General features: G+C 58.1%; 2 protein-coding genes across 2 annotated transcripts; both read left to right on the forward strand.

The window, feature by feature from the left end:
- Positions 1-68: 68 nt before the first annotated feature.
- EFHD2 (EF-hand domain family member D2) lies at positions 69-14757 on the forward strand. The gene is made up of 4 exons (XM_040987944.1): positions 69-463; positions 11581-11728; positions 12475-12609; positions 13302-14757. The coding sequence occupies exons 1-4, from the start codon at positions 156-158 to the stop codon at positions 13431-13433; spliced, it is 723 nt and encodes a 240-aa protein (XP_040843878.1). The 5' UTR covers positions 69-155; the 3' UTR covers positions 13434-14757.
- A 3666-nt stretch (positions 14758-18423) lies between these two features.
- Positions 18424-24864, forward strand: CTRC (chymotrypsin C). Its single transcript, XM_040987614.1, has 8 exons — positions 18424-18463; positions 20101-20192; positions 20290-20387; positions 21035-21160; positions 21946-22082; positions 23195-23340; positions 24078-24230; positions 24850-24864. Exons 1-8 carry the CDS (start codon positions 18424-18426, stop codon positions 24862-24864), a joined length of 807 nt encoding a protein of 268 aa, XP_040843548.1.
- The last annotated feature ends 1773 nt before the right edge of the window (positions 24865-26637 follow it).

Consider the following 26637-nt stretch of genomic DNA (forward strand, 5'->3'; position numbering starts at 1 on the left):
GAACGGCGGCGGGGGCGGGGACCGAGGGGCGCACGTCCCGCCTCCGGGGCGGGGTCCGGCGCCGGGGAGTGTCAGGAAGAGGAAGAGCGCGGCCGGCGGCGGAGCGCGGCGCGCCGAGCAGGGCCGGGCCGAGCGAGCGCCGCGCGGCCACCACCATGGCCACGGACGAGCTGGCCACCAAGCTGAGCCGGCGGCTGCAGATGGAGGGCGAGGGCGGCGAGGCCGCGGAACCACCGGGGCTCAACGGCGCGGCTGCGGCGACGGCGGCCGGGGCGCCCGACGAGCCGACCGACGCGCTGGGCAGCGCGGACGACGAGCTAAGCGCCAAGCTGCTGCGGCGCGCGGACCTCAACCAGGGCATCGGCGAGCCCCAGTCGCCCAGCCGCCGCGTCTTCAACCCCTACACCGAGTTCAAGGAGTTCTCCAGAAAGCAGATCAAGGACATGGAGAAGATGTTCAAGCAGTGAGTGCGCGCCCGAGCCGGCCCCCGCCCACCCCGCGCCGCCCCGGGACCCCTACCCCAACGCTCGGGCGCTCCCCTGCTTCCCCCCCTAACCCGCCCTGACCCCATCTCACCAGGAATCCCTTCCAGACAACCCCGAGGCTTGGGGACGCCGCCTCACCACGCGGTGGGGCTGGGGACCCCTGCCCCCCCGGGCCCTGGCACGTGACTCCTCCTCTTAGTCATGGAGCCCCCAGCACCCCGTAGGCGCGCGCTTGGAGTGGGAGGGGAGGGAGTCTCCCAGAGGTCCTTGTGGATCGTGGTGAGCCCCACCACCACCACAACACTCAGGGGCTCCCGCAGTCCCGCACCCTGAAAGTGAGGACCTGGGCCCTCCCTCCTCCCCCATCCCGCGCTCCCCACCCCCACACACCCAGCCTCTGGGAGGGGCGCTCCCTGCGCCGCGGGCCACACGCATTCCTTTCCTCTTGATCTCCACGGCCCTGCAGCCTGGGTTCTGAGCAGGGAGACCCCCTTCCCCTCAGCTGTTCAGGATATTCCCCTATACTCCCACCCCCCCACCCCCGCAAACCTTGGCCAGACACTTGAGCCCCTTCCTCGCCCATCCCCGACCACTCCCACTAGTCAGAGAGACCCCTGTGTCCCTGTCTGTGCATCCCCCGAACCCTGCTGCAGGATAGTAGCCTGGGGGCCCGCCCTCCTTTTGCCCTCTTCACCCCCTGCACCCAGCCTCTGTGCAATCCTGGCTCCCCTGCCTCCTGTCAGAAGACCCCCTCCTGGGTCCCTGACACACCACAGCCACTCATTCTGTTTCCTCTGCCCACGGTATAAATCCACCATGCTGACCCCCTCAGTTAGTTCAGCTGGCACCACCACGACCAAAATAACCAGCACCTCTGTGGTGGGACTCAACAGAGGGCTCCCCTGGGGCTGGGCTAGGCAGGAGGTTAGGGGTGCCAGCCCAGGTATGGGGTGTCAGCACCAAGGCATGCAGCCGGAAGCCCAGGCCAAGGGGATGTGTGTAAAGCCACAGCTTAAGACCAACATCTACATCTGATCTCCATGGAGGGGCAGGAAAGGTTTGGGTTCCCCAGAAGTTTGGGTCAATATCGGGAAGGGGGTAGGGACTCTACACCTCTGCGTGGCTGACCTGGGGCCTCCGAGGAGCCTATGGGGCCTCGCTGGAAGCCCATGACACCTCTGCCCAGCCACAGACTGGGTTAGGAGAACAGGATCCGCCCAGTTCCAGGACAAGCAGGTTGAAACCTTGCTGAGCTCCAGGCCAGGTCTGACCTCCCTGCCTGGAACTTCCGCGTGGAGATTGCCCTTGGTGGAGGCGGGGCCCAGGGCTGATTCAGACACACACAGAGGCATGAGAGCTGCCCCTGGCCCCTGTGCTGATAAGAAACAGGAACTCAAGCCTTCACAGCCAGGTCTGACCTGGAACTACTCCCTGCACTTGGGGGGGTGGGGGGGGGGGTCTGAATACAACACTGCACAGCTAGAAAGTTGGGGATCCAAGGTTCGACCCGGTCTGAGAGCCCCAAACCCACGCTCTTCTCTGAGTTTGTCTTCACAGACACCTGCTTGCTCCTCAGCTAGCTCACTCAACACCCACCTCCATGCCCAGGGCTCCTTGCTCTTCTCTCAGCTTCCATGGACTCCCCGCCTGGATTTGTGTGAGGGGGAAGCCCAGACACCCCACAGGAGCAGAACCTGGGGGTGGGGGACTGCAGCTTGCTCAGAAGTGCTGGTGGGGGCATGGTCTCAACACTGTGTCTGCACTCTGGACTCCAAGCCAGCTGCTTTGGTACTGGCTCCACCATGTCCCCAGCACTGTTTACTGGGGCGTTCGGAGGGTGAGGGGGCAGGAAGCAGACGGGAAGAACTGGACCTCTAGGGAGGGAAGTGCTGGCTTGCCGGAGGCCCTGGCCAGGGTGGGAGGCTGTGGACTCTGCATTCAAGGAAACAAGGCCGCACTGTGCCAGCGCAGCCTGCCGAGTGCCGGCTGGGAGCAGTCCACAGACAAAACCTCTGTTCTGTTTGCACTACCCCAGCCAGGCCATAGCCACCTGGGTTCCAGCACACCCCAGGGATAAGAGCCAGGGCTCTGCTGAGGACAGGCCAAGCGAGGGGAGCCTGTCCTCCCGGGAAGCCACTCGCCAGAGTAGCCAGCGGGAGCTGGGGAAGCAGAACAGAGCGGGCCCTGCCTAGTGACTGGCTGCAGCTCAGAAGCTGGGCTGCCTTCCCTCCCAGTCCACTTGCCCTCTGGGCCTCCATCCATGCTCACATGGAGAGGACTAGCAGCATCCGTGACTCCCAGAGGTCTTTGGACTTTGAGGTTTCAGAGGGTCCTGAGTCCCTTCTGGGTGTCAGAGCTGCCCTGGGCCACTTTTGGTTCTCCCATCCTGTGGGGGATTGACTGCCAGCCCCTGGGGATAGAGGGGAGGGTGGGGAGGGCTCTGCAACCCACTAGGATCTCAGGCTCTGCCTGCAGGAGACTTCGCACCCACTCCCCTGTCTACAGGTGGAAGCCAAGACCCAGAGGAGTGCAGTGTCTTGCATAGGGTCCCAGGTTCATGGCTGTGGTTGAGGCAGAAAGCCCCTGTCCCTTGTCTGTACCTGGAAGAAGGGGTACGTGCCTTTTGGGGTGGCACTCAAGGGTGCTAACCTGGAGCCAGGCACAAGGTGCCACTCACCAGAGTGCTTGGTGACTCAGTCCCAGCTCCCCCTGCAGCTGCACCCTAAATCCCCATCTCTCTCCCTCCCTCCCTCATCCCTGGGGTAGAGTGAGGACGGTGGGGTGGGCCCAGGAGCCTCAGCTGTACCCTGCTCTGACACCTGCTGGGAAGGCAGGCAGCCTTTGATGCTCTGTCTGCTCTGGACTCTGAGGACACTGCCCTAGTTCCCGTCGTACCCAGGCCAGGCAGGCCCGGCCCCTGAGATAGAGAGGCAAGCTTCCTTTCCCATCTGGTGGTCTCTGCCCCCACAGGCTCCTCTTTCCCCCACCCTCCTCAACCCCTCCCAGGTATCTGCTTGGATCTGGGTGCTCCTGGCACCTCTCCTGAGTCGCTCCTGGAATGCAAACAGGTGCAGTGTTTGAGAGCAGGGCCTTGGGGCTCTGCGTTCTGGGTTTGAATCCCAGTTGTGGACTGCGTAACTTTCCAAGCCTCTGCCCCTTGCCTTGGGACAGACCTAATAACAGTACCCTCCTCACAGGGCTGTCATTGAGCTGGCACCCAGGGCAGCGTCACAATAGCCCTTGGCACCTATATTTACCCCCCTTGGAGCTGCCAGCAGCCCCTTTGCTTTGACCAGAGTGGCAGAGAACCAAATAAATGAAACAGGGAAATGAACTCACTGGGTGACGTGGAAGGGAGGTAGCAAAGACAAGGACAACACAGGCAGACAGCAGCCCTGGAGTGGCACACCCAGGGGCCTCAGCGCCTCTGAGCTCCAGTTCCCTGTGTGGCTACAGTCATGGGCTGAGGAGTCTGTGGATAAAAAGCCTAGCGCCCTTGTAAAGAGCCTTGCATGTGGTTTATTGAGTTTCTACTAGGAGCAAGTTGCAGAGAATTCCATGAAGAATCCAGTGCCTGCCCTCAAGAGGCTTAGGGGCCCAGGGAAAAGGGCCATGTGCAGGGAACTTCAGGGGCAGTGGAAGCTAGCTCCCTCTGTGCCACGCCAGGCCTGTGGGGTGGCCAGCCCCAGCCTCTGTGTAAGTGAAGGAGTCACTGAATCCTCACACCAGCATGGTGAAGGGGACACAGGTATGACACCCCACTTGACACATGGGGAAACTGAATCAGTCGTGCAAGGTTAGGGTAAGTGGCAGCTGCAGGTTATGGGGGCTTCCTGCAGGGAACCCCCAGAGGCCAAGGGAAGACTGTGTTTATGGTTGGGGTGCTGGAGCTGGGTACCCCCTGGGGGAGGTGATGCTTTTGGATCCTTTGCCTGCAGGGGTGGGGAGCCCCTCTAGGGGAGGAGTTGTTGACCTAAGTTCCCTGGGCCTCCCACTTCCCCTTGGCCTCTGAGTCATCCGCTTGCACTCTCCCACCCCCTGGGGACTTCTGCTTTCCCTGTGGTTGGCACCTTCCTGCCCGCCTTCTCAGAGCCAGCTTCCGAGGAGGGGATGGTCCAGCGCAGGGACACCAGGCCCTGCTGCCGCAGGGGCGGGCAGAGGCCCTTTGTACAAGACTGGCCCAGCTGGAGGAGGAGTCAATGAAAACCTCATAGGTGCGAGCAGGGCTGTCCCCACGCCCTCAGCGGCCTCTCTGCCTCTGGCCGCCCCGAGCCGCTCATTGGTCAGAGAGAACCACTGGCCATTCTTTGGCAGGTGCCGTTCACCTGTGCTCTTTTCTGCCAGTTTTGGAGACTGGGTCCCAGAAGGATTATGTGCCACCCAAGTCACACAGCTTGGAAGTGCTGGAAATGGAGTGTGAACCTGGGTCCTTCTGTACCCTCTTCACAGTGCCTGGGCTGGGAGCTCCTTAGAAGTGCAGATGCCCAGGCTCCAGCCCAAACCGGCCATCACCCTGCATTTTTAACAAGGTTGACCAGATGTGCGTGCTGATACTTCAGCCATTGAACCATCCTGTAGCTCTGGCCTAAGGCTGCTTATAGTCTGTTCCACAAGGATAACAAGATGAGGGGAATGAAATCAACAAACCAAGTACCGAGCCCTGGATTCTATTAAGCGTTCGATAAATGTTCCTTATAATCACCATCATAACGATAATTAAATGCAAGCAAGGAAGGAGGCAGTTAGGGGAAGGAGCTGGCCGGATCTGAAGCTTTGGCTGCTAGAAGTTCATGGAGGTGTCCTTTGGTTGTTGTTGAACTTGAGGTCAGAATGTCAGCCCCTGGAGGCTCCTACTTAAACTTGATCCTGGAACTCACTGACCAGCCTAGGGGAACTGCGGGCACCACACATGGGTTTATCTCCCTTACTCTCAATCTCTCTCTCCCTCTCTCCCTGTGCTGACACAGAGGAGTCAGGGGATGGACCAAGAGGAAGTGGTGGATGCTGGGCCTCCCCATATGAGTCAGGGGTTGGGGAGTAAGCGGGAACTGCTGAGCAGTCACTACCCCCACACAGAGCCTCGACCTGCACTTCCCTCCAGACGGGGGAGGCAGCCTGGGCCAAGCTGGCTGGTTAGAACAGCCCCAAGGCCAGTTACCTAGAACCTCCCTGTCCCACGAGACCAGTCTGCCCATTGCTCAGAACAGAGCTGAGGCTTAGGAACCACTAGGGCCTCCCCGAGGCAGGATGGGAGCCAACCAGTTCTGTCAGAATGTCAAAATTGAAGCCAGGCAGGCCTGGGGGCTTCTGAGCCCATTAACACCCTGTCTCCAGCAGTCTCCAACAGGGGTTTCAGGGGGTCAGAATTGGGGCTGATGTGTGCTGTGTATATGTGACTGCGTGGTCCGGCAGGCTGGGCTGCACAGGGCGTAAATGTACTTGAACTCCTTGGCGAAGCAGCAGCCTCCTGCCTGATAATGCAGACAGGACATCTGCACTGAGAACTGGGTGTGCAGCCAGGTCCCTGAGGTTATCTGATATAGGGTCTAGAGGCCCCGGGATACAGTCTGGTTTGGGTCCCAGCTCATGACCCGTGACTGGCCATTTCACTTCCTCTCTGGGCCTCAGCTGCCTCATCTGTTAGAGGAGGGTGGTTTTGGTTTTTTGTTTTTTTTTTGTTTTTTTTTTTTTGGAAAGGTGCATTTACATAGAGAAGGAGAGACAGAAAGATGTTCTATCTGCTGATTCACTCCCCCCAAGTGGCCACAAAGGCCAGAGCTGAGCTGATCCCGAGTCAGGAGCTAGGAGCCCCCTCCAGGTTTCCCATGTGGGTGCAGGGTCCCAAGGCTATGGGCCATCCTCCACTGCTTTCCCAGGCCACAAGCAGGAAGCTGGATGGCAAATGGAGCAGTCGGGACAGGAACTGGCGGCCACATGGGATACTGTGCTTGCAGGTAGAGGATTAGCCTGTTGGGCCACAGCATCAGTCCCCCTGAAGGAAGATGCTTATGTCTTCTTCCTGGAGCTCTGGTGAGCGTCTGACACAAAGTAGTTGCTCAGCCACAGGTAGCCAGAAATGATAAGATTGCCATGAAATGTCCTTGCCTGCATGCAGGGCCAGGCATGGACCCTCCGTGCTGCGAGTCCCAGCCAGCCACTGCCCATCTCCATGGTGCCCGGTTATCAGATCTGGGTGTGGTGGTGGGGGAGGAGCAGCCAACAGGGTGGGACCAGGGGATGGGGTCTGCCCGGGTGGTAGCCGGCTGCTCCACCACAAGCAAGGGCTGGGAAGGGATTTTTGTCACCAGCATCGGGGCGGCAGCTGCTGAGCCCTCCCTGGCAAGAACAATTCAGGGGGAGGCGGGTAGGAATGTGGGCACAGTGCCAGGCCTGGCAGCCTCCCTCCCAGGCTACAGAAAAGTGCTGAGCTCCCAGCCCTACCCAGTGGAGTCAGCCTTCCCAGGCTCCCTACCCCGCAGGCCCCACGAGCTGAGAAGGGGGACCCTGTGTGGGAGCAGGAAGAAGGGGTAGATTGAAGGACAGCCACCAGCTGCCAGGTTGCTGCAGTCCACCAGTGGTGTAACCCTGGGCTGCTCGCCGCCTGCTCTGGGCCTTCATTCCACCCCACAATATGAGGCAGGTAGACCAGATGGCTTTCAGCACTGCCTTCTTTTTCCTTGGAATTTCTTAGCTCTTAGGAGCTTCTGTTCTTGCCAAGGAGAGAGCCACTCCAGCCAATTCAGAGCATCCTTCTTGCCCAGTCTGCTCACCATCCACCTGCTGATGGCCCAGCAGTCCCCACCACCCTACTCCATCACTTGCAGGACAAGGGGAAGCAAAGGGGCCAGAGAACAATTCAGATTCTGTCTAGTGGCCTCTGTCATTCTGTCCCCCAAGTCACTGAGTCAAACCTCAGGGGTGATGCGGGAGAGCCGTGGTTATGTTGTCCAGCTCCTGCCTTCAGACCAGTGCTTCTCATGCCTTTCCTCTTAGCCCTGTACCATCAGCACTCTGGGAGATGCAGGTGTGAGTGTGTGTTGTTTTAGGAGAAAGAAGCATACAGAGCTCCTGTTTGCTGCTGCACTGGCCAGGGCTGAACCATGTCAACGCCAGAAGCTGGAAACCCCATCTGGGTCTCCCATGAGGGTGGCAGGGACCCATCTCTTGTGAACCATCATCTGCTGCCTCCCAGGGTGCACATGAGCTGGCGCTGGACTTAACCACCCTGATACAGGCATCAGGCTAGCATCTCCGCTGCTGGACCTGCACCTGCCCCTGTGTGTGAAATGCTTGGTGAGGAGCAGCAGCTGTGATTATTAGCAATAAACTAACAGGTGTTAAGCACCTATTAAATGCAAGGCATTTTACGCCTATAATCTTTTCCTCTTTAATAATCTTAACCATAGTGATTGTTGCTGTGGTTGACATATATGAAGTGCAAGCTGTGGCCTAGGAGTCTCGTTGCATCCCCGCCTAAGGAACTGAGCTGCATCCTTTGGTCTCCGTGATGTGGAAGAGGAAGTTGAAGTTCATGAGGTTAAGTGACTTGACCAGGGTCCCGCAGGCAGCAAGTGGAGTGCTAGGGTTTGGATTAGGTCAGGCAGAGTGGATGTGGACACAAGCCTTCCAGGCCATCTTTGGTCCGGGTGCCCCTGGCTCCTGGCTCATACCCAGCTCCAACGCACATCAGAGCCTGTCACACGCAGCAGATGGCCACTCCCTAGGGGTCTCAGGGGAACAGCCTGCTCCAAGGTTACCTCCTCTGAAGGCACCCCGCCTCTCACCCCAGCCCCTGGCCTCTCCCAGCCTTGTCACCTGCCCGTGATGATTGATCCATTGGCACTGTGGCCAGCCCTTGCATTGTCCCCTTGGGGACTGGAGCCTACCTGGGCCAAAGCCCAGGCCCTGTCATTGATTGACCCTGATGGATACAGGCCATGCTTCCAACTGTGGTTTGAGGTGAGGCCCAGCCTGGCCTGACTGCTGCCAGAGGCAGAGGGAGCCAGCCAGAGCCCAAGCTTCTGTCCCAGGGACTTGATCCACACTTTCTCTGGAGCCGAGCTGTGGTTGGCTCGGGGAATGCAACCGGAAGAGCAGGATCTTTGCCCCATCCCTGCCTGTTGGTGATGGGGCCTCACCTTCGCCATTTGCCCTGCCAGGGTGGCTGAGCTCAGGGGTTGTCTAGAAGCAGCGCCTGGCACGTAATGAGTGCTGAAGAAGGGAAGTTAAATCTTACCCAGTGTGATGCTGGCTGCCATGTGTGGAGGCAGCTTGGGGCAGGGGGCAGTGTGCCCAGGGCTCATCGGTCCCCACAGGAGAGGTGCCAGCAGCAGGGGCCAGTTCATGGTTTCTGGGGGGGCTGTCACATGGCCGTAGGGTGTAACACCCAGCTGCCCCAGCCACCCCACTAGATGTCATGAACACCTCCCAGTTGTGGCCAAAACGTCTCCAGATGTTGGCACCTCACCCTGGGGTCATGGGCACTCCTGCTTATTTATTGCAAATGCATAGGTGGTCTGGCCCAGCTCCCTAGTGGCCTTCTCTTGGTGGAGTGTCCCCTCCCCACACACTCACTGTTCCCAGGAGTCACAGGCCGGGGCCAGGAGGGTCCCAGATCCTCTGCCAGCTGACTGCAATGGCTGCAAAGATGGAAGGAGGGGCTCCAGTTCGACATCTGCCTGCAGGGAGCCCTAGGCCAGCTTCCCCGACCCCCTACCCTGGCCAACCTCTCACCCCAAGCTGGGACAAAGGCCAAGGGACCCTGTGTTCCCTCCAGGATTCCCGTGCTGCTTCGCTTCCAGCCACTGAGTCACTTGCGCATGAACTATTTATACCCCTCGCACAAATGGTCCCCTCGGCACTCCAGGCAGGCACGTCTGTGCCCAGGCACCACATGACACATGCAGGCGGGCTGGGCATGGAGCAGATGGAGGAGTGTGAGCCCCAGAGACCTGGTTGGATGTCTGCACCCCTCCTTACTGCTCTGAGAGCTTGAGCAGATCCCTTAACCTCTCTGAACCTCCCCCTGGAACATAGGTTACTTATGGCAGCTGGGTTCCATTAGTGTTTGCTAGTGGGTGTACGTGTCATGCAAAGTTCTAGACACATGGGCAGGGGAGGTGTACCTGTGTGGTATTCTAGGGTGTGGCAGGACCCTGAAAGTCAGCCCTGGTGTATTACACTGATGTCACTCAGCCAGGTGGAAGCCTTGAGGACCACACAGATGACTGTGTGCACAGTAAGGGCTGGCTGGCTAGTCGACCCTGAGACCACTCTTCCCAAGCCCCACTCAGAGTTCCAGGAGACAGAGGCAGGCCACTGATTGGTTAGCTTGAAGACAGAGGGCAGAGCTGGGCCCTTCAAGCCACACCCCGTGCCACCAGGCTGTACGTTCCATCCTGGAGCTGCCCTCTGATCCCAGCCCTGACCATAATAAGGAGGCCGGCTGGGAGGGATGTTTGGACTCTGCCCCAACCCGTGCCTGTCTCGCACGGACAAGCACGTTGACGCATGTAGGGTAAGTCCTTATCACCAGATACCCCAGCACGGCCTGGCCCTATCTGCTGCCTCCCTGCAGGCAGCCTGCACAGCCTGTCCCTGGGTATGCCTCCAACTCCTCCAAGAAGGCCAAAGCAGGTGCCCTCTGGCCACTGGCCCTGCCACTGCATCCCCTACGCCAGTGATCTCCACGAAAGCCGACTTACAGGCTAGACATCCCTTCCCGCACACACGTGCTAGGAGCTGTGAACTCCCATGGGCTATTGGAAAATGTGATTTAGGGAATATCCTGGGGGTGCACTCGGCGGAGCCGCAGCCCAAATCCGTATGGATGCTGGATCGAGTCCTAGTCACCCTTCTGAACCAACTCCCTGCTAATGCATCTGGGAGAACAGCAAAGGACGCCCCAAGTGCTAGGGCCCCTGCACCCACAGGAGACGCTCAGATGGAGCTCCCAGCTTCAGCCTGGCCCCACCCAAGTCACCGCCACTGGTAGGAGAGTGAGCCAGCAGCTGGAAGCTTTCTCTCATGTCCCTTGTCCTCACTCTCTGCCACTCCATTTCAAATCACTCTTTTTTAATGGTACTTATTTTAAAGATGAATTCAAAAGGCCTTGAACAATATCACCTGCCTGCTGGTTCACTCCCCAGATGCCTGCACCAGCTGAGGCCGGGACTTCACCACTGACTCCCAAGGGTACTCGTAAACGGGAAGCTAAAACTGGCAGTGGGCTGGGACTCAGCCCCAGCACCCCCGTGTGGGAAGTGCTGTCCCAAGCAGTCAGTGTCTTAAAGTCCTTCCCTCCTTTGGTCTTGGAAGTCCCTCGGGTGGCTTCTCTGTTGAGTGTCTCGGGACGTCTGTCCTGAGGTTTTCTGCCCCTGCATGGGCCGAGCACAGGCCAGGGCGTGAAGCAGACCCTCCCCACCCCAGGCCAGGGGAGCCGGGGAAGAGCCACTATCTGGAAAGAGGTACCCTCTGTACCACCTCCTGCCCCCCAGCACTTCTCAGCTGGGAGTACTGTTGCCTGTGGGGCAGGTCTGGGTGACATTGTGGCCATCACAGCTCAGGTGAGGTGCAGCTGTCCGGGGCATCCCTCCCCCACAGGGAGCGACTCTGCCCTGAGAGTTCGCCATGTGAGATGCAGAAGCTGCAATGCCAGGAGGTTGTACTGTCCGCTGGGGCCAGGGTGTGCAGCGGAGATGTGGCCGAGCTGTCCCGGGCCCCCTGGAAAATGCTGGCTTTGCCAGCTGGTGCTAGACATGGCCAGGATGCCCAGTCTGTTCCCTGGAAAATGCTGGCTTTGCCAGCTGGTGCTGAGCCCAGCCTGTACGCTGGGGTGTCATGGGGGCTTTCTTTTTCTTGTTTGTATCACATTCAGTGTGTGTCCCCTGTGCCCACAGGCTTATCCAACACACAGGAGCCTGCCAGACCAAGTGGTGAGCTCCCAACCATCAGGACGCTGCCTGGGCTAGAGCACCTCCTAGCTCTGGCTGAGCAGCATGGTTCATGTGAGGGGCTCCTGAGCACCCCAGGCCCCATGTGTTCAAATGGGATGTATGTCAGGATTAACCTCGTGCCGCTCTCACTGTGCCCACAGGTACGACGCCGGGCGGGATGGCTTCATTGACCTCATGGAGCTGAAGCTCATGATGGAGAAGCTGGGGGCCCCCCAGACCCACCTGGGCCTGAAGAACATGATCAAGGAAGTGGACGAGGACTTTGACAGCAAGCTCAGCTTCCGGGAGGCAAGCCCTGGCCCCGCCCCGCTCCTACACACACACACTGGCCTTGCTTGCTTTTTTCTGTGTTTGTTTTAACTTATTAGACAGATATACGGAGAGAAAGATCTTCATCCACTGGTTCACTTCCCAAGTGGCCACAACGGCCAGAGTCCAGATGATCAGGAGCCAGGAGCTTCCTCCAGGTCTCCGACGCAGGTGCAGGGTCTCAAGACTTTAGGCCATCCTCTACTGCTTTCCCAGGCCACAAGCAGGGAGCTGGATGGGAAGTGGAGCAGCCAGGATACGGACTAGCACCGATGTGGGATCTTGAGTGTGGATTTGGCCACTAGGCTATCACACTGGGTCCACACACCCTGGCCTTTGTCATTGGGTAACTGGCTGGGCTGAGACTGCACAGGGTGACCTGGAACAGGGCTGGTGGAGGAGGATCTGAGACAAGGAGAAGGCTGGCCATTATTTCCTACACAAAGCCGATGTCCAGCACAGTCTGTAGAGCTGACCTAGGTGTTGTCCTGGCACACAGAGGCAGATCCTGAGGCCTATGGGGGCATAATGAGAGCAAGGTGACAGTCCCACCAGCTGGGAAGTTGCCTTCCTGCCACGTTCGGCCAGGCCAGCAGCAACCCAGATGCAGAGGGCCCAGAGGGCGGGAGCCCAGGCTCGGGCCCTGGGAGCAGGTTAAGCCTGGGGTGCGGCAGGACTCGACCCCTCTCCCACCCTCCCAACATCTCGTGCCCCTCTCTCTGCAGTTCCTCCTGATCTTCCGCAAGGCGGCGGCCGGCGAGCTGCAGGAGGACAGTGGGCTCCACGTGCTGGCCCGCCTCTCTGAGATCGACGTCTCCACCGAGGGCGTGAAGGGTGCCAAGAGCTTCTTCGAGGCCAAGGTCAGGAGCCAGCTACCGTGCGGTCCCAGCTCAAGGACAAGGGGACCCGGATCAGCTCTAGGGGTCACAGTCCCCCTTCTTGTCCCTGTTCAGGCTGCAAGGACACTGACTCCTGGCCTCTGACCCCTGCCATCATAGTGACATGCCCTTTTCCCACTTGCTTCGGAGGTGGTGTGTGGTGGGGGAACTGTGTGCTCTCGGAGAGGGGACAGGGTCCACCTTCACTCACCCATCCTGGCCCACAGGACTGGGCCTTACGAAGGGGGAGCTTGGAGTCAGCAGCTGGGAGCACAGCGTGGGGAGCCCCAGGACCCACCTGCACACTTGCACCCCTCCAACACCTGCTGAAATGGAGAATATGGCCCCTGCCCCCACAGCTGCAGGATCCCCCACTTTGCCTGTAAAGCTTAGGCCTTCCACAGACCGCTCCCTAACCCCCTCTGGGCTTCCCAGGGTTAATGGAACATTTTGGGGTTCACCAGCAGATTTGGGGCACACCTGGGCCCTGCACAGCCCAAGAACAGCAATGTCCGTGTAGCTGCTGTATGCCTTACCTCCCAGGGCACCAGAGCGTCTAGTTCTTAAGGTGGAAGCTCCAGCTCCAAGGTTGTCTGGCCCGGGCCGGTGCTGCTGAGAGCTGCGGGGTGAGACACAGCAGTCTCAGCCTGACCCTCACGGCCGTGCCCTTCCAGGTCCAGGCCATCAACGTGTCCAGCCGCTTCGAGGAGGAGATCAGAGCCGAGCAGGAGGAGAAGAAGAAGCAAGCGGAAGAGATGAAGCAGCGCAAAGCGGCCTTCAAGGAGCTGCAGTCCACCTTCAAGTAGCCCGGCCCACCCTTGGCCACCGCCCTGCCTGGCAACGCCCCAGCAGCCTCCAGGCGCATGGGGTGGGGCACCTCCACTGCCCAGGACCACTGTGGAGGGCCCCCAACACCTCTGCAAGCCCAGCCAATAGAGGGCTTCATGGAGGCGGCCACCGGCTCCCTACTCCCACCTGCTGTCCTTGAAGCTGTGACACCAGCACCGGCCCCTGCCTGGCCCAGCCCTGCACCTTGCACCCCTGGCTGCCCGCTGCCTGCTGCAGCCCCTCCAGAACCAGCTCCTGCTCCAAATCCCCGCTGCCCCCCTCCCACATCACCCCACATACACCAGCCTCCATGTCCAAGGTCCCCGGGCCCTTCCAGCCCCTTCCTCCATGGGGAAGATCCCAGAGACAACAGCAGTCGTGGGACCGGGTGGTGGGGGGACCAACAGGAGCACCAGGGTGCCCTCAGTCCAGAAGCCTCTCCTCTTGGATCTGCTAGCAGGGCGCAGCTTCTGTTAAGATGAGGGGACCCCCACAGACATGGAGGCAAAACCCAGCCAGGCAAAGAGAGGGGGGCCACTGTGCCCATCTACCTCACGGGCCCACACTCTGCCGGGCACACCGTGGGAGCCTGGACAGGAAGACTCGGGGGGCAGTGACCCCTCCACTCGCTAACACTCTGGGGATCCCAGTGGCCTGTCGGAGGTAGAGCAGTGCGAGAGGAGACCACCACTTCACAGGGGTCATCCCAGAGCGTGCGTTTGCATGCAAGTGTGGGGCAGGATGGGGGAGTGGGCCTGGCTCCACCCCATCCCACCTCCCTTCCCCAAGGGGTGGTCATGCCTCGTCCACCCACGACGGGCCCTGCCTGTCAGGCCTAGCCACCCCTGTGCCCATCACCAGCCAGGTGGCGGCCGAGGTCCTCCCACGTACTTGCTAACGTGTGTGTGTATGTGTGTGTGTCCGTTGCTGTGTTGTGAACTTGAGCGTCACCCAGTCCGAGCCAGTGAACAGCCACCCTGGTTGCCCTTATGCAATTCCCCTGTGCGTCACAACGGCGTCACTGCTTTGTCAACTCAGTCTTTATTTTAAGAAAGCCCTCTTCCCCGACACAGTCCACACAGCTCCATGCACCTGCAGAAATTGTCTTTTTTTTTTTTTTTTTTTTGGCCTTAGAACTTGCAGACACTGGGAGGTCCCAAGCCGGGAGTGGCAGCTGTGGCCTGGGATTGCGTTTGCCTTAGTAGATGTGTCCACAGGTGAATATAAAATGTGCTTTGGGGGGAGGTTTTTGGCTTTATTTTTTTTTTCTCCCTTCTCAAAAAAAAAAAAGCTACGTCTTCATTCGGTGGTACGATTATTTTTTTTAACTAAACTAAGATAAAATTCTATATTTCTATGTGTGTGTGGTTCTTGATGGCTAGTGGGGGAGGGGAGGGGCTGAGCGTGGAGGGCACAGTAGGGGGTTGCCTGGGCACTGAGACAGCTGCGACTGAGGCTGGGGACAATTAGCACACATTAATAACTCGTTTAGCTCAGCCTGCGAGGCGAGGAGGCCCAGAAGGCAACTGGGGCAGCAGGATGCACAGTCCAAGCTTATGGACTGTGCTCTGACCATTAGGCAGCTCTGAGTTTAGAGTGCAGTAGCCAAAAGAATGGCATTAAGGCCAGAGGAATGGATTCTGGATTGATGTACCCCAGAGCTCCCCAAAGGTTCGCTGCCACACCGACACATGAGGTCTGAGGTCTCGGGTGGGCTAGGATGTCAGGGAGCGGTGAGGAGAGACGGACCCCCAGCAGCCTCTGGATGGATCAGACCTATCCAGGCAGTTAGGGATTAGCCTTGCAGCACTGCCTCCCAGTGGCCATGCGTGGTACCAGAGTGCCACACACTGGCCCTGGCAGCATACACCTTGCACGCCACCCAGTGGCCACGATGCCCCTGGAGTGCAGTAGCTTTGGCTAAGCAAACACCTTGCATCCTGGAGGAAAAGGGAATGTGGCACAGCTGCCAGCCTGAGCCCTGCTGGCCAGGCAACAGACAACAGGCCTGGAGCCTGAGTGAAGGCCAGCTGTCCCAGGTCAGGCCTCTTCCCCCAGGCCTCAGGCCATCAGAGGCAGCTGTCCCAAGCCAGGCTCTCCTCCCCCAGGTCTCAGGCCATCAGAGACCCTCAGCCTCATCCTGCACGAGATCCCCTCAGAGGCGGCACATGGAGGACTAGAGTCCCAAAGACATAACACATGAACATTCTTCCCTGACGCCCGCTCTGAAGAAGGCTTCTTCCCACTAAGTGTTAATCCCTTTCCCAAACACCACACCCCCAGACCCGCACAGAACCGTGGGCCCCAAAATCTGGCCCACCTCACCCTCTCAAACTCTTGCATCTGGCTTTGACAAAGAGCCCTGCCTGCCCCTGCACCGCCCCCTCAGGGCCTCAGCCAAGAGGCAACAGCTGCTCCCTGAGTCACCCATCCCAGCGGCCAGGAAACCCAGGCCAGGCAGCGGCACCTGCCTGGTTTCTCAGGCTCACGTCCCGCCCCCTTCCCTCCCAACCTTGGCATTTCTCCTGCTGACACCCCAGGACACCATCTGACCACACCACCCACCTAACCCCTGCCAGGTTACCTGCCGCTGATCTGGCAGCACAGCCTGTACCTGCGAAGACCAGGGACTGTGTAGTCCAGGGCTGTTGGGACAGAGTTTCCAAGGAAGAGATCTTTGCTGGGCCTGCACGCCCTCACCCTCTGTTCTTGGCAACCCCTGGTCCATCTCTCCTGGGAGCACATATTGCCCTGGCTGGCAGGGAGCTCCCCCAGGGCTGAGCATGGGACCTGCACCTAGTAGCACAGGGAATGTGGGAGACCAGATGACTGAATGTTTGCTGTGTCTATGACATACCAGGGCCTAACCTCTGAGCACACAGGACGGTCACTTTTAACTGCACAGCTTTGTCCAATGCTGAGCCCCTCTCTTCTCAAATGAAACTTTCCTCTGTGGTCCCTGCAGCTGTTCCTTCAATCTTTGCTGTCTGTCACCGTTGAGGCCAACAAGGGGAATGGCATCCTCAGAGCAGCTGTCCCCTGCGTGGGGCTGGGCCGGGGCCAGCAGCAGCTGCCTGCCCATTCTCAGCGGCTCCCAGCCGGTCTTCTCCTAGCAGCCCCAGGCCCTGGCCAAAAGTGCCTGCAGTGCTCAGACAGGGCGCTCAGGATCATCCATGGGACCTTGTCCCAGACAATGGAGCAGGACGGGGCCTCTCGCCGGGCATCACAGGCTCAGCGGGCTCAGCCGGCTCAGGGCCGGAGGAGGCCCTTACATGCTATTAATGTGCTCTCCCTTTGAAATCAATGGGAGTGAAATGAAAATGCTTCAGACCACAGCGTGCTCATCTTCTCCCCCACACCATTACGAGGCCTAATTGTGACTACTCTCTGTTGAAGGAAGGGGCCCCGGGAGGCAGAAGGCCCCAGTTACAGGGCAGACTCAACTTCTCAAGGATGGGAACAGGCACCTAGCAGTTCAGGTGCCCAAGTCCCACTTTGCAGGACCTGGGTCCACACCCACCTCTGACCCCTGACCCCAGCTTGCCATGAATGCAGCAGCTATGTCTCCAGGGACGGATTCCTGCCATCCATGTGGGAGACCTGGAGTGAGTTCCCACTCTTGGCTTTGACCTTGGTCCAGGCCGAACCCCAGCCAATTATTATCTTGGGTATTTGGAGAATAAACCAGTGAATGGGCTCACTCGCCTTTTAATGTGCTCTCCCTTACACAGTTTTCACTATTTTTAAAGATATTGAAAACTCATTTTCTATTTACTTGAAAGGTCACAAAAATAGGAAAAGAGACAGTGAGAGAGATCTTCGTCCACTGTTTCACTCAGCAAAGGCTGTAACAGCCAGGGCTGGAGTAAACCAAACCTAGGAATCTGGAGCTTCTTCCAGGTCGCCTACATGGGTACAAGGGACCAAGCACTTGAGCCATGTTCTTCTGCTTGCCCACGTACAGTAACAGGAAGCTGGATCAGAAGTGGAGTAGCCGGGAGCCAAACCAGCATCCATATGGGATGTCAACATCATAGACACAGGCTTAGCCTGCTATGCCACAATACTGACCCCCTTTAAATTTTTTCTCAAAGACTTATTTTCATTGAAAACACATATTTACAGAGAGAAGAGACAGAGAAAAATCTTCCATCTACTGGTTCACTCCCCAAGTGGCCACAATGGCCAGAGCTGAGCTGATCTGAAGTCAGGAGCTTCTTCCAGGTCTTCCACATGGGTGCAGGGTCCCAAGGCTTCGGGCTGTCCTCTACTACTTCCCCAAGCCACAGGCAGGGAGCTGCTTGGATGTGGAGCAATGAGGACAAGAACCATATGGGATCCCATATGGGATCCTAGCGCTTGGAGGTGGAGGATTAGCCATGAACCATTGCTAAATATGTTTTGTTTGTTTGTTTGTTTCGTTTGTTTTTGAGAACTAGATAAAGGAGTCCACAGAGTCCTGGCAGGACAACGCTGTCACCTGCCTTCATGGCCCTGATGGCAAGTCCATCCACGGGAAGAAATTTCAAGAGGAAGACTTCATCCTGAAGCACCAGGTCCCGGCATCTTTTCCTGCCTTCAAGGTCTGGCTCCGGTGCTGCCCAGTTCTGTGGTCCTGGATGGCTACTCCCCTGTCCTCAGTCCTGGCCTCTTCACCTGCAAGAAGCAGGTGGCATCTACTTCCTGTCAGTGGAGGAATTAAAGGAGTTGACGCGGGGGGAGTTGAACATGACTCTTGGCATGTAGTAGGTGCCCAGTTCATGATAACTCAGACTATCAAATTGGCTCAGGATATTTGGCCAGCCCCAGTGCCTGCTGCATTAAACAGTAACCAGCCAAGGTCAAAGGAAGGGTCCTGTCAGAACAGGTTTCTCCCAAGGGGAGGTTCAACCTTGGTCAGATGCACCTGCCTATATAAATGAGGCCCTGCCAGGAGAAGACAGTCAGTGCTGACCACCCACCCGCACCATGCTGGGCATCACCGTCCTCGCCTCACTCCTGGCCTGCGGTAAGCTTCGGGTGGGGACTGACAACAACCATCGGTGAGCTCGGGTTAGCCACCCAGGGACAGGGACAGGAGCAGGGGCCCTCAGCTCTCCAGGAAAGACATTTAGGGTTCAGTGTGGGTTCAGACACTGTTGACTGACAAGGAGTTAGATGTGCCACCTCCCTCTGGCCAACTCTGCTTCCAGCTCCGCAAAGTCGGGCTGCGAAGGCCATGCAAGCATCAGGGACACGGCAGATTCCCCACACTGGGTTCCCTCCACAGCCACTGGGCCATGCCCCTTTTGGCATCTTTGCCCTCTCACCCCTGTCTTAGTGGCATTCTTTCAGAACAGGAACCAAGGGACCTGGCTTAAATGCCATTAGCAGGCCAGTGTTGAGACATCATAGGTAAAAACTATACTACCTATGGCACTGGCATCCCATCTGGGCACCAATTTGTTTCCTGGTTGCACAACTTCCTATCCAGCTTGCTGCTTATGGCCTGGAAAAGCAGCAGAGGATGGCCCAAGCGCTTGGGCCCCTGTACATACACAGGCGATCTGGAGGAAGGCCCTGACTCCTGTGCCATCTGGCCCGGTCCTGGCTGTTACAACCACCCAGGGGAGTGAATTAAAGGACGGAAGATCTCTCTTTGTCTCTCTGGCTCCCTCCCTCTCTGTGACTTTGGCTTTCAAATAAATCTTCTTTTAAAAAAAAATTATTTATTTTTATTGGAAAGTCAGATATACAGAGAGGAGAGACAGAGAGGAAGATCTTCCATCCGATGATTCACTCCCCAAGTGAGCACAACGGCCGATGCTACACCGATCCAAAGCCGGGAGCCAGGAGCTCTTCTGGATCTCCCACGCGGGTGCAGGGTCCCAAAGCCTTGGGCCGTCCTCAACTGCTTTCCCGGGCTACAAGCAGGGAGCTGGTCAGGAAGTGGGGCCACCAGGATTAGAACCGGCACCCATATGGGATCCCAGTGCATTCAAGGTGAGGACTTTAGCCACTAGGCCACAGTGCTGGGCCCTCAAATAAATCTTCAATGTCACTAGCTATGTGGAGAATCCAGACAAGTCACTTTACTTCCCAGATCTGGTGGATTTTTTTGGCCCATGAGAGCACTGGATTAGGAGTCTTTCTTGTTAACAGTAACAATAGCAGCTCTTATGCGTTGCAAGCTTACTCTGTGCTGGACACTGTGGGTAGCTGTTTCTGTGCAGGAACTAATCTGAGCCGCAAAGCAAGCTGGAAAGGTCTGGTTCACAGACAGCAGACCCCACGAGCCCAAAGTTGCATGGCTGGCTGGTGGGAGGGCCGGGACGCGAGCAGAGGGTTGTCCCCTGGGATACATGCTCCCGACCTCTACACACAGCTCCCCAGGTGTGCCAGCTGGGAGCTCACATTTCAGACTCCCCCTCACCAGCCTGCTACGGCCTTAAAAGGTACAGGACACAGGGGTCCCCGGACAGCCACCCTGCACGGAGCCCACTGCCAAACTCTGCAGACCCAAGGTTTCTGCATTTCTTCCTGTTGAGACCCAGGGAACTAGAGAGCTTCGGCCAAAGTCGTACAGCACAGCAGGGACCCAGTTCCCCAGCTCATCCCACTTGTCCCTTCCCCACTCACCTGTGCTCATCCCTCTTGTTTCCCCAGCCTCCAGCTGCGGGGTCCCCAAAGTCCCCCCCAGCCTGTCAGCCAGGGTAGTGGGAGGAGAAGACGCAGTGCCCCACAGCTGGCCCTGGCAGGTGAGTGATCCCCTGGACAGGAGTCAGAGACAGAGGGAGGACGGGGGGAGGTCCTAGGGCCTGGGCACTGAGACTTGGCCCTTCTGCATTCCTGCAGATCTCGCTGCAGTACCTCAAGGATGACACGTGGAGGCACACATGTGGTGGGACCCTCATCTCTGCCAACTACGTTCTCACTGCTGCCCACTGCATCAGGTGACCAAGGACCTGGGAGAGGCAGCCAACCATCACCCCCGAGGCACAGGTCCCACAGTAGCTGCCTTTATTGGGCACCTGCTACACACCGCAGGCACTGAACTCATCTGTAATTCAGCTGTTCATTTATTCAGTCAACTAGCAGATCCTGTGCACCTGCTGTGTGCTACAAAACCTGGCAGTGAAAACAGCCTGAACGCTCAGAAAGCTTGGATTCTTATGCGAGGCAGAGCAACAAACTAATTAATTTATACAGAACAGTGGAAGTTGCAGCAAAGAAAAATGAGACCAAAGAGGGATTTAACTGGGGGTGAGAGAGTAAGCTGACATGCAGAAGCGAGGAGAGGAATTCTAAACGTGAGGAGGAGTATTTGGGGTGCAGAGCAGCTGGTGCACAGGTCGGAGGCTGGGGTGGGGTACGGCTGAGAAATCACCAGGAAGCCACCGTGGCAGGAGTGTGGCAAGGGACAGCAAGAGAGTGACAGAGGCGGCAGGAGGCCTGAGGGCGCAGGTGTGTGGATGCTGAGTGAGGTGGAGCCACGGGGGAGACGGCTGAGCAGACACGACTGGACTGACGTACTCACCTGGCTCTGTTAAGAATAGACCAGGAGGCCACCTGACCCCCTTATCTCCTTCCCTCTGCCCAGCGACACCCTGACCTACCGTGTGGCCCTGGGGAAGAACAGCCTGGTGGTGGAAGACGAGGCCGGTTCCGTGGTCGTGGGGGTGGAGACCATCCACGTCCATGAGAAATGGAACTCTTTCCTGGTGCGGTGAGTGTCCCACGCATCCACCCACCCCGAGGTGTTGGGGGAGGGAGCGGCAGAGCCCACATCCCACCCTTACCCTCACCCTGAGCGGGGACCTGCACACAGGACAGGAAAATGCTAAATGCAGACAGACACCTCTGTGAACCCCTCTCTGGCCAAGGAGTCCCTGGAGGGCTCACAAGAGATAAAACCCCCCCGAGCACCCCTATACAACCAGACATATCACACGGGCGCGCGCACACCACAGGCTGGCCCAGCCACTGGCACAGCTAGGACTCGCCCTCGGGGCTGCCTACTACATGGGCACGTGGTGGCAGGCACTTACACATCAGCCTCTATTGAATCCTCACGGTGGCCTGGATGAGGAACACGCCACAGAGAGATTAAGGAGCTGGACACACAGCCTGTGGCAGAGCTGGGAATCAGCCTGGGGCTGGCCAGGGCAGTTCTGCTGACTCGGATGCCCTGTTTGCTCTTGTTTGCCGCAACCACATCCGGCACACTGGCACTGCCTCCCTGCCGTCCATGTCACCAGCAGGGGCTCGGGATGCTGTCACTCCAGCCTCTCCATTGTTAAGCCTCTTGCCACGGGCGACCATGGTGGCACTGGAAGGCCACGTGTCCTCTGGCAACTCCCTTAGCCAATACACTCCTAGCAGTCAGAACCTTTGTGAACGATGCCCGGCCACCTGGAGCTGACCTGCAGCTCACAGCCGGGACCCCCTTGGCGGCAAACCTATGGGGCGAGGGTCCTTCTGCCCACTCACCCCCTTCACGTTGCATTCCAGCAACGACATTGCGCTCATCAAGCTGGCAGAGCCCGTGCAGCTCAGTGATACCATCCAGGAGGCCTGCCTCCCGGAGGAGGGCTCCGTGCTGCCCCACGACTACCCCTGCTACGTCACCGGCTGGGGCCGCCTTTGGAGTGAGTACAGCCGATGGCAAAGCCGGAGCACCTTCCTCCAGCCCTCACATTTGCCCACCCAGCACCCTTTAAGCCTAAAACAGTTTCCCATCTCTTGACACTTTTGTGATTCTGACAGCTAATATTTATTCAGCCTGTGCCAGGTGACGGATACACTAACAAGTTCATGTAAGGATTAAATGATGAGATTTTATTGAATGATTGAAATGGGGCTTGGCATGCAGCAAGTGCCACATAAAAGAACTAAAATAAATCAATGAGGGTTGGGGGGAGTGTGTCTTACACTATACCATATGCCTAACCAGTTTCCAGCGAAATTAAAAGGTTAAATGCAAATAAGTGAAACGAAGGAAGGCACAGAGGAAAATGCAGATTAATACTCAAAAAGTCTTGGAGCAGGAAAGAGCTTTCCGTGAAAGGCCGAGATCCAGAACGAAATGCTGGGCAAGCAAACCCCAGTTACTTCTAGAGCACTTGGGTTCCTTCTGTCTCTGGCATGCTCGCCCTCCCCTCCCCACCCCGCCTCACCCAACAGCTCAGAACCACCTGCTCCCCTCTTTGTACTGCCCCTACCCACCTGCTTCCTCTCCCTGGCATCTGCGCATCAGGAAGGTCTGGGGCTGGCTGAGCTGAACTGATTGCGCTGGACTGGGCTGGCTGAGCTGGGCTGGGTTGGCTGGGCTGAGCTGGACTGACTGCACTGGACTGGGCTAGCTAGGCTGGGTTGGGCTGGCTCAGCTGGGCTAGCTGGGCTGGGCTAGGCTGGGCTGGGCTGCTAGCTATGCTGGGCTGGGTTAGACTGGGCTGGGCTTGGCTAGCTAGGCTGGGCTGACTGAGCTGGGCTGGCTGTGGGCTGGGCTAGGCTGAACTGGGCTGGACTGACTGAGCTAGGCTGGCTGGGCTGGGCTGGGCTAGCTAGGCTGGGCTGACTGAGCTGGGCTCGCTATGGGCTGGGCTAGCTAGGTTGGGCTGACTGAGCTGAGCTGGCTGTGGGCTAGGCTGGGCTGGGCTGGGCTGACTGAGCTGGGCTGGCTGTGGGCTGGGCTAGGCTGGGCTAGGCTGGGCTGGGACAGCTGAGTTGATTCCCAAGTCACCACCCACTGTCTCCCCAGCCAACGGCCCCATCGCCGATGAGCTACAGCAAGGCCTGCTGCCTGTGGTGGACCATGCCACATGCTCCCGATGGGACTGGTGGAGCTTCATGGTGACAAACAACATGGAGTGCGCAGGAGGCGACGGTGTCATCTCTGCCTGCAACGTGAGTGTGTAGGAGGCCCCCACACCACATGACCAAGGGGTGGGGACTATGGGGACGAGGTGCAGAACAAACCTTTGGCCTGAGAGGTCATGGAGCCAGGCATGGACCCATGGCTTAGGGGAACCCTGTCTCCACTCCCTGCTTCCTCTCCCAGTGCCCCCATCCCTCCCTTCATTGGCTGTGTGGTATTAACCAGGCTGTGCTACCTCTCTGGGCCTTGACTTTTCCATCTGTAAAATGGAGAGCAACCACATCCCAAGGAGGTTGGCAGTACTGCATGAGTTTCAGTGAAGTCCCACGGGTATCCCTTACGCCATCAGCTGCCTCTGCCCAGAGGGACAGAATTCCTGCCATCTGGTGCAGAATCATAGAACAACTAAGGTGAACAGACCCCTCTCCCTTCCCACCTTCCTGGCCTCCAGCAGGCTCTCAGCATCCTTGGGTGTCTGCGCTGTTCCCGGAGCAATAATCAAGGTGACATGATGAGTTAGGGAAACTGAGGCACAGAGAGGGTTAGCACCATCCCATGACACAGCAGTCTGACATGCCATAGCGCAGCCCCACACCATGTCTGCCCACCTCCCTTAGCACCTGCAGGCTAAAGCCAAAGTGAGGGCGCAGCTTGGTTCCAAGTCAAACCCATGCACCTTGCCCCAACCCCTCCCTGCTCCCCAGCCTGGCTGTTGGGGGACAGAGAGGGGAGACCTGACACTGAAGCCCAGCCTCGCCTGGCACAGGGGGACTCGGGTGGCCCACTGAACTGCCAGAATGAGAATGGAATCTGGGAAGTGCGTGGCATCGTCAGCTTTGGCTCCGGCCTGGGCTGCAACACTGCCAAAAAGCCCACGGTCTTCACCCGCGTGTCGGCCTACATCGACTGGATCTGGGAGGTGGGTGCTGTGCCCGACACCTCCACTCCTGGGCCCCGCCTCCGCCCCCCACCCCTCTGTCACTCATCTATTCATGCAGCACGCATACATCCCTCCTTCCTTTGTCTGTGCAGCCCCTCTTCTGTGCGCCCAGTCATGCATTCATTCACTTTCCATGTGTTCTCACGTAGTCATGTAATTCCTCATCTATACACCCATTCAGTCATTGCCATTCACTCCTTCGGGAAGTGCCCATGGGTGCTGACCATGGCAGGCCTTGAGGTGGGTACAAAGAAGCCAGCAGTCGTAAAGGCCTCCACCCGTTCCTTCTGACATCAACACATATACAGTCTTCCCCTGCCATGCCAATTCAGTCACACACATGGTCCCCTGAGGGTGGGGTCTGGCAGAGGAGGGCTTGTGGAGGTCCCTTGTCCCCTGAGAGCTCAGCTGAACTGGGGGCTCTCCCTCTGGCTTCACCCTCGGTCACCTCTGAATACTGGAATGGGGAGGGGCTTCCATCAGCCAGGCAGACACCAGGTTGGCTGGGAGCTGCGGGCCGTGCCCACGCTGGGCCCAGCCTCCCAGCACAGCCCCATAGGGCACCCAGAATCCCTCACACTGTCCTTTGCTCCTGCAGAAAACACAGCTGTGATGCACCCTGGGGAACCTCAGCCACCAAGCCCTGCACCAACAATAAACCTCCTTCCTTCATCCCTCATCCACCTGTGTTCTTCATTTGCAACCCCTTCAGCTCCTGCGGTGCCGCTCCCTACCCCGCAGCAAGTGAAGGACACCCCTCAGCCAGGTCTTACAGGAACTGTAGAGGGCGCTAATGAGGACAGGGGATCCCAGGGGCCCCGTCTGTGCCCACAGGCAGGGATTGAGGATCCGTCAGATGTGTTCCCTCCATCTCAGTAGCCCCAAGTCAGAGTGACACCGATCAGATTGCCAGCTCTCTTGCCTGCATTCCCAAGGAGCCCCTCACCCCACCAACTGCAGAAGGACCCGGGGGTGGGCATCTCTCCAAGGGCAGCCCATGTACTTGACCCTCCAACCCACAGAGGCCAGACCACAGGATACCCAAGGATCAGGGATAACAGCTGGCCTCTGAGGAAGGGGCATCCTGACCTGACTCCTGCAGAGGGGGGTAGTGACGCCTGATGCAAGGAGGGCCACATAGCAGGAGGTTCCCCAGCCACAGAGGGCACAGGATTGGGGAAAGCAAGAGCCTCCATGCAGTCACAGGGGACCAGCCAGATGGGGAAACTGAGGCCCAGGCTGAGGAGAGGGTCAGGCTAGATCATAGAACACCCCACCAGCAGCACCTGCCCCCCTCCCATCCCCACCAGAGACTCACAGACCTGTTAGGATAAGAGGGCTGAAATGAGAGGGACCCGGTACCCAGCAGGAACCTCCCTGACCCCAGGGGCAGCACTCCTGGAAAAAGGCTGAGCCACAGCAGTGCCCTCACCCCAGCCTCTGGCCTCCAGCAGCTACCTCTGGCCAGCGCCCGAGGAGCCCCCATCCCCGTTAGGCTCTAGCACCTGGTAGTGGGGACCAGGAGCACAGAAATGGGGCCCCTTAATCTACCGTCTGCTGGCAGGAAGACTCCAAGTGGCCTCCTGTGGTAATGATGCCCACACTGAGTTTTAAAATTGAAATAGAAGGTTTCCAGGGGGTCCACTGTGGTGACAGAACTGGTACGGTCACCACCTGGGATGCTGGCATCTCCTAAGTGCCTGTTCATGTCCTGGCTGCTTTGCCTCCAACCCAGCTCCCTGCAACGGCCTGGGAAAAGCGGGGAAAGATGGCCTAAGTGTTTGAGTCGCTGGCTTCCGGCATTGGCTGGGCTCAGCCTTAGCCATTGTGGCCACCTGAGAAATGAACCAGTGGACGAAATATTTCTGTATCACTCCCCACTCTGCCACCCCATAGCTCTAACTTTCAAATAAATACGTACATAAATAAAAGAAGGTTCCCAGGGACATAGGTACTGATCCAAACATCATTTCCGCACCTTCCTTCCCAGCCATCTCTCTGGAACACGGGTTGCAAATTCCAAACAGGTCCTTTGCTGTCCCCAGGCACCTCGCAGTGATGGAGCTGCTGTTCCAAGGGCTGCTCTGGCAGGCACGGCAAAGTCACAGGTGCCTGTCACAAAGCACTATAGGCATGGCCCTATAGGGCTTTTGTTGATCAGAGTGCCCAAGCCTGGCCCTGGGAAGTAGTTGTTGAATTCCCTCCTAGTTTGCAGCTGAGAAGACTTAAGCCAGGGTGGGTCAGTGCCCTCCCAGGGGGCTTATGTGCAAGGGCATGGGGCCAAAATCCAGAGCCCATGTGCAGGGGTTTAGGCTGAAACGTGACCACAGCGGTCAGGTGTATGCATGGCCACGTTGGCTAAATTGGAGCAGGCAAGAGTAGGGAT

This window comes from Ochotona curzoniae, unplaced genomic scaffold, assembly GCF_017591425.1.
Source record: "Ochotona curzoniae isolate NIBS_2020 unplaced genomic scaffold, NIBS_Ocur_1.0 contig_4792, whole genome shotgun sequence".
Classification (NCBI taxonomy): domain Eukaryota; kingdom Metazoa; phylum Chordata; class Mammalia; order Lagomorpha; family Ochotonidae; genus Ochotona; species Ochotona curzoniae.

Coding starts and splice junctions, on each gene's coding strand:
- EFHD2 (XM_040987944.1), top strand. CDS start 156: ATGGCCACGGACGAGCTGGCCACCAAGCTGAGCCGGCGGCTGCAGATG. Junction 11,729..12,474: donor GCAAGCTCAGCTTCCGGGAG/GCAAGCCCTGGC, acceptor CTCTCTCTGCAG/TTCCTCCTGATCTTCCGCAA. Junction 12,610..13,301: donor AGAGCTTCTTCGAGGCCAAG/GTCAGGAGCCAG, acceptor GTGCCCTTCCAG/GTCCAGGCCATCAACGTGTC.
- CTRC (XM_040987614.1), top strand. CDS start 18,424: ATGCTGGGCATCACCGTCCTCGCCTCACTCCTGGCCTGCG. Junction 20,193..20,289: donor CCCACAGCTGGCCCTGGCAG/GTGAGTGATCCC, acceptor GCATTCCTGCAG/ATCTCGCTGCAGTACCTCAA. Junction 21,161..21,945: donor TGGAACTCTTTCCTGGTGCG/GTGAGTGTCCCA, acceptor GTTGCATTCCAG/CAACGACATTGCGCTCATCA.